The sequence below is a fragment of the Aotus nancymaae genome, unplaced genomic scaffold, assembly GCF_030222135.1.
Source record: "Aotus nancymaae isolate 86718 unplaced genomic scaffold, 86718_ANA_hifiasm-v0.15.2.pri h1tg000059l, whole genome shotgun sequence".
NCBI lineage: Eukaryota > Metazoa > Chordata > Mammalia > Primates > Aotidae > Aotus > Aotus nancymaae.
Genome location: NW_026988473.1, coordinates 67,029,259 through 67,042,259, shown reverse-complemented (window position 1 = coordinate 67,042,259; position 13,001 = coordinate 67,029,259). Strand labels below are relative to the sequence as shown.

Here is a 13,001-nt window from a genome sequence, read left to right as displayed (position 1 = left end):
AGAAATTTGCTTTAGAAGAAAAGCAAAAGAAACAAAAATTTAAAGCTCGTTTTAAATTTATTTTAAATTAGTAGGAAATTTATTTTTAGTAGGAAATAATTGTTCCATCATGAAGTACTTTTCCAGACTACAAAGAATCTAAGAACTTTCAGGAAGGCTCTTAGGCCAAGGCTAACACTAAAAAAAAATTCTACATCTCAAAACACTTCAAACAGTATAGAGGCGGTGGACAGACACCTATATGATATGATTTGTGAACCAAGACGGCCTGATTAAAAAAAAAAATCAGTCTGCCACAGCTTCCTAGTGTCTAAAATCACATTAAGCGGTAGTTTCATAGGGTAGCAGAGAAAAAAACAGAGTATTTTGGCCTAAGGTTTTTGCCTTCTGTTTAAATTCCCAAGTACCCATCCAGGGAAGAATAACACATTAATCTTTATATTATTTTTTATTTTCTTTTTTTTAAACTAGAGCCAAATGTCAGCTTATCAAAGATTTATCTGTTACTCTGAATACAGTTAGCACACCTCTTTCAGAGCTAGGTTCAGAATCGGGTGGAGGAAAGGGAAACAGGAGGTTCTAAGAGTGTGAGGTAACAAGACACAACCAAAGGAAAGGGCAGGAAAAGCAGAGAACAAAGAAGGGAATCCCTGTATGGCTCTCTTTCCTGACCCATGTTTGATTAAATCAGAAGTCTCCTCTCCTGTCTCTCTCTGTTCTCTGTTTATACTGAAAAGTAGATAGACAAGCAGAGGGACAGTAGGATAAAATAAGCTCGAGGCATCCTCTATCCCAGCAGCTATTAACTACAGTAGTCCCTCAGTAACAAAGGGGAATTGGTTCCAGGAGGCCCCACAGACACCAAAACCCACGGATGCTAAGTCCCTTACATTAAAATGGTATATAGTACGTACATATCTGCATATAATCTATATGCATTCTCCTGTATACTTTGAATTATCTCCAGATTTACTTACTGTAGTAGTATACAGTAAGTTATTATAGTATATTATTTAGGGAATAATGACAAGGGAAAAAAAGGCTACAGATGTTCAGTACAGACACAGCTATCCTTTTTTTTCCTGATTATTGTCTATGCAAGTTTGGTTTCATCCATGGATGCAGAGCTCACAGATATAGAGAGCCAACTGCAATTAGAGAGGTACCGTAGCCATTGTCCAGAGAGCCAATTTGGGGTGCTGGAAGTGAAAGGTAGAGACAACTATGCACTTGCTCACTGCCTCTAGATGCAAGAGCGTTCTCTGATGGGTACTATAATCAGGGAACACAAGACCTAGTTTCAGATGTGTGGATGGGCAGTCCAGCCTGATGGGAATGTTCAGAGCCTATGTCAGAATGTCAGTTTTGCAAGATGAAAGTTCTGGAGATGGGATGCACAACGATGGGAGTGTACTTAACACTACTGAACTGTATACTTAAAAATGGTTAAGATGGTAAATTTTATGTTACATGGATCTTATCACAATTATTTTAAAATTCTTAACTCCTTTGTCATCTGAGGGCTTAAGAGAAAAACAGGATGGACCCTAACACCCTTTGGCAAAATGAAAGAACAAGGCCTGGTGCAGTGGCTCACGCCTGTAATCCCAGCACTTTGGGAGGCTGAAGTGGGTAAATCACGAGGTCAGGATATCAAGACCAGCCTGGCCAAGATGGTGAAACCCCATCTCTACTAAAAATACAAAACTTAGCCAGATGTGGTGGCGGGCACCTGTAATCTCAGCTATTCGGGTGACTGAGGCACAAGAATCGCTTGAATCCGGGAGACAGAGGTTGCAGTGAGCCAAGATCTCACCACTGCACTCCAGCCTGGGTGACAGAGTGAGACTTGGTCTCATAAAAAAAAAAAAAAGAGAGAGAGAGAAAGAACAAGTTGCTGACCAACAAACCCTCACATGGCATTTAGAGAGGTATTTAAAAACAAATCATTAAAGTTTGAAGGACATTACTTTTCAGCCTCGAGCTGTTCTTTCTTCTGCTTTAAATCTTCTTCTGTTATCCCTCCCAAGTGTTTATAGTTGCTCTCGGCAATTTCCAGGAGGTGTCTCAATTCTACAATTTTCTTGTAAGCTCTCACTGCAAGACAGAGTCGAATAGGAAACTAGTTAGACACATAACAGCTCATGTGTCCACTGGGTACTGGTCTTCTCGAGCATATTCTTCCTCTAGACTAGTGTCTGTATGGTTTGGAGATGAGGGTGGAGGAAGAGTGGTATATACAAAGAAGGATAAATATCAGTAACAGAATACTAAAATGAACATGCAATGACATACCTAAATGGAGGATTCTCTCCCTGCTACTGTAGCATGTATCAGGTTGTTATGACTATTAATGTTATGAAAAAGAAGGTTTTAAAAGACTAGCAGTATTGGCCAGGCACAGTGGCTCACGCCTATAATCCCAACACTTTGAGAGGCCGAGGCAGGTGGATCACCTGAGGTCAGGAGTTCCAGATTAGCCTTGCCAACATGGTGAAACCCCGTCTCTACTAAAAATACAAAAATTAGCGGAGTGTGGTGGCACATGCCTGTAATTCCAGCTACTCAGGAGGCTGAAGCAGGAGAATCACTTGAACCAGGGAGGCAGAGGTTGCAATGAACTGAGACCATGCCACTCAACTCCAGCCTGGGCAACAGAACAAGACTCCGTCTCAAAAAAAAAAAAAAAAAAAAATACTAGCAGTATTTTAGGACTAATGATAGATTACAGGACCATGCATGATCTACTATATATCAGAAAATTAGAAAAACTGAAATATGCTTGATTACTTTAAAGTAAACCAGAACTAACCCATCCACAAATTTTGTGATTGGTCACTTGTAGCACTTATGCAAGAGGACACTAAGAGAACAAAGTATGTGGAGAGTTTTTTTGAACTATTCTTCAACTGTCAGAACTATGATTTTTTCCATCCTTTATGGCAATGGTTCTCTACCTGGGGTGATTTTCTCCTCCAAGGGTCATCTGGTAATCCCTGAAGAAATTTGTGCTTGTCACAGCCTGGGAGTGGGAACAGGGAGGTGCTACGAGCATCTAGTAGGTAAAGGCTCAGGATGCTCCTAGACATCTCACAGTGCACAGAAAAGTCTACCTCAACAAAAATAATTATCTGGCACAGAATGTCAAGAATATAGAAGTTGAGAAACTGCTTTACAGGACCAACTTAGCAAATCACAGCCTCTTCCTCCTAACACCATGATTTATCTATCAACAGGTTAGAGCTACAGGTTCTAAACTGCATACACCAGAATCAAATGGGATGTTTTTTAAAAATGCATGTGCTTGAGCCCCATTCCAGACCTACCAAGTTCAAGAATGTATACTTAATAAAAGCTCCTCGGCTGGGCACGGTGGCTCATGCCTGTAATCCCAGCACTTTGGGAGGCCAGGGCGGCAGATCACTTGAGGTCAGGAGTTCGAGACCAGTCTGGCCAACATGGTGAAACCCTGCCTCTACTAAAAATACAAAAACTATTTGGGTGTGGTGGCACATGCCTGTAAATCCCAGCAACATGGGAGATGTAGGTTGCAGTGAGCCAAGGTCATGCCATTGCACTCCAGCCTGGGTGACAAAGTGATACTCTGTCTATAGGAAAAAAAAAAAGTTCCTCAGACATTTCTAAAGGGCAGACAGGTTTGGGAACCACCATAACCATTAGCAAGAAGGTAGAGGGGAATTAAGATTAAAAATGTCAGAAAAGACTGAAAGAGCAGTGGGTATTTAGCTTATATAACAATTTCTTTAATATTTGAAATTATATGTTTCGTAAGGCCTGTTCTATGAGGTCCTCAGAGGTAAGAATTAAGATTAATTGGGGAATTAGCTCCAGGAAGAAAGATTTCAATTCAACAAAGGAGAAAATTTCCAATGAAAACAATAAAAACGATCGTGTATTTATGCAGCGCCTATGATGTCAAGACACTACACTAAGTACCTTACACATTTTAATCCTCACTGAGAAGAAATGCTTTTCAAAAGCAGACATACACAGAGCCAACAAGCATATGAAAAAAAATGCTCAACATCAGTAATCATTAGAGAAATGCAAATCAAAACCACAAGGAAATGCCACCTCACATCAGTCAGAATGGCTATTAATAAAAAGTCAAAAAACAACAGATGCTGGGAGGTTGTGGAGAAAAGAGAACATTTATACACTGCTGGTGGGAGAGTAAATTAGTTCAACCATTGTGGAAAGCAGTTTGGCAATTTCTCAAAGAACTCAAAACAGAATTAGCACACGACCCAACAACCCCAGAGCACTTTGGGAGGCCAAGGTGGGCAGATCACAAGGTCAGGAGTTTGAGACCAGCCTGACCAACATGGTGAAACCCTGTCTCTACTAAAAATACAAAAGTTAGCTGAGCATGGTGGTGCATGCCTGTAATCCCAGCTACACAGGAGGCTGAGGCAAGAGAATTGCTTGAACCTGGGAGGCAGAGGTTGCAGTGAGCTGAGATCATACCATTGCACTCCAGCCTGGGCAACAGAGCAAGACACCATCAGAAAGAAAGAAAGAAAAAAAAGAAAGAAAGAAAGAAAATGTGGTACATATACACTGTGGAATACTATGCAGCCATAAAAAATAACAAGATCATGTCCTTTGCAGCAGAATGGATGGAGCTGGAGGCCATTATCCCAAGCGAACTAACACAGGACTAAAAATAACAAAGAAACAAATACATGTTCTCCACTTATAAGTGGGAACTAAGCATTGAGTACACATGGAACCAAAGAAGGGAACAACAGATACCAGGGTCTACTTGGTTAGGAGGAAGGTGAGGATTGAAAAATTACCTATTAAGTACTATGCTTATTACCTGGTGACAAAATAATCTGTACACCAATCCCCATGACATGCCTATATGACAAACCCGCACATGTACCCCTGAATCTAAAAGAAAAGAAAAGAAAACCCCTACAGGAACTCTGTCAAAGATGGAAATAACTTCCCTGGGCAATAATAAATGTCTTGTCACTTACAGTGACTAAGTGGAGGCTATATAACATGCGATAGAAATGCTAAGCCAGCAAACTTCAAATGGTTATAGGGTTCTATGATACCATGGCCTAAATATAATTCACTGAAAAATACTGTGAATTCAGGCTCAATTCCAGGAAGTCTAAAAGGACAAGAAATCCAACTAGTTCCCTATAGGTGCTCTGACAAAATTCAGTGTCCCAAGAAGTGACCATCTAATACTTCAGATTTTGCCCTGGAATAAATTAAGTAGGGATAATAAAACAGCACACGACTTTATATATAGTATCCCTTTACCAGCTGCAAGCACCCAGCTGGGTGCAAGTGGTACTCACTATATGGCAAAGGTGCTGAGAGCTCATTTGTACCAAGCACACCACAATAGAAAACTGTTCTAGTCATGTTCTTGGTCTTTTCTGAAACATCTTTTTGAAATTTCTTGATCCCTTAACAAAGATCCCCCTCACAAATATCTCTTACTTAAATAATGTCAGAAGAAACTGAAATCTTACAAAATCAAGTGCTCATGTTCTACAGTTCTAAGTCTTTGCTTATTCTTAATGCAACCAACAAAAGAAATTTCAGCATAGGTCAGGCACACATGCCTGTAATCCCAGCACTTTTGGAGGCCAAGGCAGGTGGGTCATCTGAGTTCAGGAGTTCGAGACCAGCCTGGGCAACAGAGTGAAAACCCCATCTCTACCAAAAATACAAAAAATTAGGCGTGGTAGCACATGCCTGCAGTCCCAGCTATTTGAGAGGCTGAGGTGTGAGGATCACTTGAGTCTGGGAGGCAGAGGTTGCAGTGAGCCAAGATTGTGCCACTGCACTCCAGCCTAGGTGACAAAGTGAGGCTCTGTCTCAAAATAATAATAAAAAAAAAATCTCAGCATAAGCAACAAAATACAAGTAGGTAGACTGTACCGAAATTTAAAACTTTTGTGTTTCAAATAGTATCAAGAACATTAAAAGACAACCCACAACACTGGGAGAGAATACCTGCAAATCATGTATCTGAAAAGGGTCTTGTAAACAGAAGTCCTTTTACAACTCAAAACTAACTCAGGTGAAAAACAGGCAAAGGATTTGAGTAGACTTTCCTCCAAGGAAGATACATGAAGAGTCAATGGGCATGTGAAAACATAACATCATTAATCATTACGGAAACACTATCAAAACTACAGTAAGATACCACTTCATACCCAATAAAATGGCTATAATCAATAAAATAAATGAAAATAAATGTTGGTAAGAATGTGGAAAAATTGTAATACTCATATGTAGCTGGTAGGAAGGTAAATGGTGCAGCCACTTTGGAAAACAGTTTGGCAGTTTCTAAGAATGTTAAACATAAGGGTTTTCAGATGACCCAGCAATTCCACTTCTAGGTATATACCCAAGAGAAATGAAAACCTATGTGTGGGGATCCCCCACCAGCGTAGAGGCCCCTCCGTGTCTCCGCCATGACGGGGTCTGAGCCCAGACACATTTCCCTCCACTGGGTGCAGTCGAGTGAGGTGGTGACAGGAAGACGTGGGAAATGTTAAGCTTACAGAGAGTCACTCTCAGTTCACTGCTCTTAGAGCATGACTGAGGTAATGCCAGCTTATTGTTTTTCTGTTGAAGTCCCTGTTCTGGGCTAGTTCTATGACTCTGTTTACCTGTAGTCACAGAAGCATTGAGATCATTCACTGTATTACTAGAAAATTGCTCCCTTCCTGATTTATTGCTTGCCCACCTGTCTTAACGTCATTTTCTGTAACAATGGATAAGAGGATAAGAATCTTTTGTGACCTTTAGGTAAGCTCGCATATTGCCCCCTCCCTTGGTTACTTTGAACCTCCTTTGGTTACCTTGTAACTTTCTGTTTTTTCCCCTGATAATGATTCTGTAAGAAAACTGACGTCAGTCACTGTATGTAAAACCATATATAAGATCATGTGCACAAAGAATAAATCGCTGATCTGAGCATAGCTCATTTCAGACCTCCGGACCCATCTTCTCTATCTCCCTTTTTTCCCGCGCACTCTCTCTTCCAGGTATTAGGACCCTCTTGCTGGTCAAGAGACCCCCGGCAGACAAGCCAGTCTCATGTCCAACGACACCTATGTCCACACAAAAATGTACACATGAATGTTTACAGCAGCATTATCCATAATAGCCAAAATGCAGACACAACTCAAATGTCCATTAGCTGATGAATGGATATATAAAGTGTGGTACATCCATACAAGAATTATATTTGACAATAAAAAGGAATGAAATACTAATCCATGCTACAGTGTGTATGAACCTTGAAAACATTATGTTAAGTGAAAGGAAAGGCCACATATTCTATTCAAATAAAGTATCTACAATCAGCAATTCTATAGAGGCAGAAAGTAGATTAGCAGTTGCCCAGAAGAGTCAATGGGCATGTGGAAACATACTCAACATCATTAATCATTACAGTACAACTAGTTCTTTTTGCCAGAATAACAGTCGGAGAGAAGGTGGGGTGGGGTAATGGGGATGACGTTTCTTTGTAGGTTGATAAAAATGACATAAAATTGGCCAGGCACAGTGGCTCATGCCTGTAATCCTAGCACTTTGAAAGACCAAGGCAAGCTGATCACTTGAGGCCAGGAGTTCAAGATCGGCCTGGTCAACATGGCGAAACCCCATCTCTACTAAAAATGAAAAATTACCTGGGCCGAAGGTGTACGCCTGCGATCTTAGCTACTCAGGTGGCTGAGGCACAAGAGTCACTTGAACCCGGGAGGCAGAGATTGCAGTGAGCCAAGAATGCGTCACTGCACTCCAGCCTGGGAGACAGAGCAAGACAGTCTCAAAAAAATAAATAAATAACAGACATAATATTGATTGTAGCAATGCTTAACAAATCTGTGAATATACTAAAAACCACCCAAATATGTGTAAGTAGGTATATTTAATAATACATGAATCATATCTCAATCAATAAAGCTATTTAAAATAAAGCTGTCAGGAAATCCTGAAAGAATCACTGTAGGGTGATCTGGGTGGGCTGTTGGTTAGGAACCCCTGACATCAGCATCTTCCTTTGGTTTCATTCATCAGGGAAGAGGCTTCCACTCTACCCCAGAGAGTGAAGTATTACCTGACAATGTTCTGAGGCCTTTTTTTTTTAATTAGAAAATAAATCTAGACCTAAATCAGAAAATTTCCTTAGAAAATACAATTTTGGTACAACTAGTTCTTTTTGCCAGAATAACTGACACTCTCCAGAAATCAAGAGGAAGGGAACTCACACTTCCTGAGCCTCTATGATAAGCTAGGCACTTCCCATTCTCCAGTGTACTAATTTAATCCTTATAACATCTGTTGGAGTGACATTATATTCTCATTTTTACAGATAAAGAAACTGCGGCTCAGAAAGTAACATAGCTAGAAAGTGGTGAAATTCTAACATCTGAATCCAATGCCTGAGCTTTCTTCACTGACTGGGGCTGCCTTTGATTTGGTTAGCCTCAGTTCAAGCATATCCTCACCTCACTTCTATCAAAGAGCTCCATTGAAACAGTTCTTCTCATCCATTAGTACAAACCATGGCTCTCTTGACCAAATACCATTAGAAGCAAAATTCTGATTGCTCATGGTATGAAAATATTCTTCTTAGGAAGCAATGTGTGTGTTGGCAAGAGCTCTGTATAGGGAAGCCCAAAAGCCTTGCTTCCAGTTGCTGTGTGACTTTGGACAAGTAACTTAGCTTCTCCGAATCTCAATCTCCTTATCTATCAAATGAGGATACTATACTAAACGAGTGTTTTTTGAGATAGAAAACAGAGATATGTCCAGGTGCAGTAGCTCACACTTGTAATCCCAGCATTTTAGGAGGCCAAGGCGGGTGGATCACCTGAGGTCAGGAGTTGGAGACCAGCCTGGCCAACATGATGAAACCCCGTCTCTACTAAAAATACAAAAATTAGCCAAGCATGGTGGTGGGTACCTGTAATCCCAGCTCCCTGGGAGGTGGAGGCAGAAGAATCGCTTGAACCCAGGGGGCGGAGGGTGCAGTGAGCCAAGATCGTGCCACTACACTCAAGCCTGAGTAAAGGAGTAAAACTGTGTCTTAAAAAAAAGCAAACATATGTTACCTACCTTATATGCTTACTTTGAATAATATACATGGAAGTGTTCTATAAACTATAAAACACTACTGAAATATAAACCATTTTGTTAGGATTTTGAGGAACAAAAATTCCGGCAGAAAAGTTATATGCCAGTAGCCAAGCCCAGCAAAAATTCTACAGAAATTAAAATTTGCTCCAATTACTAGACTTCGATTTAGTTTCAGTATGTTCATATAATAAATATAAAACTATGATAAGCCAGCGTCCTGCTGCCTCTCGGAAATCCATTTGCATGAAACCACATGTCTCCTTGAGAGAAAGCATTCCTACTTTTACTCACTGACTAATTTGGAATACAGTTCATAACCACTTTTTATGAACTCAATGTGTCTCCCCAGAATTCATATGTTAAGCCCTAACCTCCAATGTGATGGTGTTTGGAGAGGGGAGGGTTTGGAAGGTAATTAGAGTTCGATGACATGAGGGTAGGGCCTTAGTCCCATGGGATTAGTGTCCTTATAAGAAGAGAAACCAGAGTTTTCTCACTCCCCCATGTGAGGACATAAACCTATCAAAGTCAGAAAGACAGCCCTCACCAGAAACCAATCCTACCAGACTTTGATCTGGGACTTCCAGCTTCTACAACTGTGAGAAAATAAATTTCTGTTGTTTAAGCCACTCAGTCTATGGTATTTAACTATGGAAGTCCAGCATACTAAGACAATATTCAATGGAAAAAGACTGTCCTTCAGATGACAATTATGAAAAATTAAATTTGGAGCATACATGTCTCCATAATGCAATTAGTATGAAAGAAAAAAAGTAAAAACTATAAAACTATTTTAGAAAATCCCACTAATAAATATGGTAGGTTATTAATCTTGTTGTCATGGAACTCAAAGAGTAGATAATCAATACTTTCACAGCTTTAAACAATTTAAAAATCGAACCAATTTAGGAATAAGCAAATATGGAGAAATCATTTATCTGTTTACCAATGTAACCCTTGAACCTAGAATAGTGCCTGACACATAACAGATACTCAATAAATACGTGTTGAATGATGGGAAAGAAAGAACTGACAATGTACAATTTCAGTGACTACTTTTAGTACTATCTTGAGCAGGTTCAGAATGTTTTCTGAATTCCAGAAAGCAGGACTATTTCTGATACACTGCCCTATTCCGTAGCCCAGGGCTGTGCACACAGTAAATATTCAAATATGAGTTGGATGAAGAAAAACAAAGCAAATCAAATATGTGTTGGATGAATGGAATGTTCCTTATCCATTCTGCCTATCAAAATCCTGGCCACCCTTCAAGACAAGCCAAATTCTACTTCTGAAAAGCCTTCCTGCTCCTCTATCCTGAATGAATAGTTATTTTAAACTTACTACCCTTCGCCAAATTCCCCAAGCCAGAAATCTAAGTCACCTTTGATTACCTTCTTTCTCTCTAACACCTCATAGCCACATCTATCAGCAAATCCTAAAAGGCTGAAGTGAAGCAAAACAAGAAATGAGATGTCCAATATCACTGTTAGTTACAGGCCTACATCAGGAAACTCTAGGAGCCCAGGAAATCTGTGCAGATATTCTACATCTGTTCTTGTACAATTCTAATTTAGTATCCTTGGAATCAGGATATAATTGTATCAGGAAGTTCATCCAACCTTATATTGTTAGGTGGAGTACGTTCTTTTCCCACCTAATTCATACCCTATCTGAAATACTATGCTCTTTTCCACCTCCCAGTCTATCATTCACAGAACAGATGGAGTGATACTGTTTTTAAACATAAATAAGATCACATCATTCTCCACCCTGAACGGCAACAATGGCTTTCTATTTAAAATAAAATCTATACGCTGAGATTTTGTAATGAAAAAAGGAAAAAAATGAACAAATAAAATAAAAATCTAAATCTAAAATGCTTATCAGGACCTATATGACCTGACTGGTCCCTGCTGACCCTTCGAAACTATCTTTTGCCACTTCCTTAGGGATTCTACTCTAGCCACACTGACCATTCCCAATACTACATAATGGCATTTACATGCACTGTTCCCTCTGCTGGCATGTTCTTCCAAGATCTTCACAGGACTCATTCTCATCACCCAGGTCACTCCTCAAACATCACCACCACAGAGAAGCCTAATGATTGTCTTATCTATAGCACCACTCTATTTTCTTTATATATTTATTTTCTTATCAATTGCTTATCACCTTCCCTCCTGACTACCACCACTCGAATGAAGTTCCTTTGTATTGTTCACCATTACTTTTAATAACTACAACAGTGTCTGGCACATAGTAGACAATAAATATTTGTTGCTATTATCTGTAGTGATCATTTGCCAACTAACCATGGCAATCCTTGAGATGTTTCTTTCCCTGTTCTCTTGATCTACTGAAGAAAATACTTAAATATTTTCTTATATAACTTTTCATCCCCTGAGGGACAGAGACTATGTCTCACACTTTGTATATATTCAACAACCCTAGTAAAAAAATTTATATTCGTTGTGGTTCCTCCAAAAATATCAAGTTATTTTACTTTGTAGGCAGTATTAGTCTTCATAATAATTTCCAAATTTGTGGCAAAAAATTGCTATTGTATTTCTGAAAGGATAAATCACAACAGAGGCAGCATACTTACTTCTGGCATCCGTTTTATCCAAGTCACTCAGACATAAATCATCCTTGGCATCAGTGCTTCCCTCAACACCATGTCTTATAAAAAACTTCACATCATTTTCATCGATTTCATTCTCTTCATCTGTATGATATTTCTGTGGCCCCTCTAATAGCTTCACTGCTGCCAAATGGGCAAACCTGTAGAAGAGAATCAATAAACTAATCAGATCCATAATCTTCTTCAAATTGGAACTGCAGCTTGCATTTAACTTAGGGAATTACACTCTGTACACTCTGCCACCAATGCACTCACCAGCCAAGGAGCCAAAATCTGAAGGTCAGTGGCAATTTGACATATTTCAACTATGTGAGAAACTCAGTTACTTGGCACTAAGGACAAGTATTCATATTAAACACTGATTCCATAATTTTTATTGGCAAAAACACACTGGGAATGGAGATCCAATATCAAAATAATATGTGTTATGCTCTCAAGCACACTCAACTGAATAGAGGACCCAAAACCACCCTCCTTGATTACTTATAGTTATTGCCTTTTCTTGGCCTAATTTAGATTGTAGAATTTATTTTCATTCCAGTTTTAGGGCTAACTAGTAATATAGCTCTAGACCCTTCTATGTCCAACCTTCCTCAAGCCAAACCATTTGGTATGGCTTTGAAATTTAATTTTAAAAAATGACCTTTCCATTCATGTTTTCTAATTCTCCTTAATCTTTCCCACATTTCTATGAAGCTTCCAGTAATGTACTCTTGGTTTTGGAATTGTTATTGTGATTGCATATAATCTGCATATTTTCCACAATTATGCTAACTGGAATTTTTAATATATTTTCTTAGAACTTGAAGAATTACTCGCTAAACACAAAAACCTTAAATCCTATTTTCTCATACTTACATAACCAAACACATACGTTACCTCCTACCAGGTACTGCAAATCATTAAAGACATAGTAATAAACATATGCAGGAAGTTGTAAGGTTTATAGAATTCATTACCTCTACTACTAGGCTGTAATTTAACAGCTGTCATTTACTGAGTGCTTACATTACGCTAGATTCAAGGTTATCTCTAAAATAACACTACACCCACATCAAGCATTTTGTTACATGAGAAAAAAATATAGACCAGAAATTATGGAAAACTTCAGACATACCCACAGTACTCAATCACTTATATGACACTGATGTAAAAATACACAAATAGACCAATGGACAAAATAGTTCAGAATTAAGCCCGCACGTGCATCAAC

General features: G+C 39.2%; 1 protein-coding gene across 1 annotated transcript in view; it reads right to left on the bottom strand.

Moving 5' to 3' along the window:
* The window catches only part of ANKRD42 (ankyrin repeat domain 42), a gene marked incomplete at its 5' end in the record, with an annotated part of 92,897 nt that overhangs the window by 28,319 nt on the left and 51,577 nt on the right, over nt 1–13,001 (bottom strand). The window contains 2 exons of the mRNA XM_064365622.1: nt 1,971–2,097; nt 11,753–11,928. Coding sequence (XP_064221692.1) covers nt 1,971–2,097; nt 11,753–11,928 — 303 coding nt within the window. The remainder of the gene's footprint in view (nt 1–1,970; nt 2,098–11,752; nt 11,929–13,001) is intronic.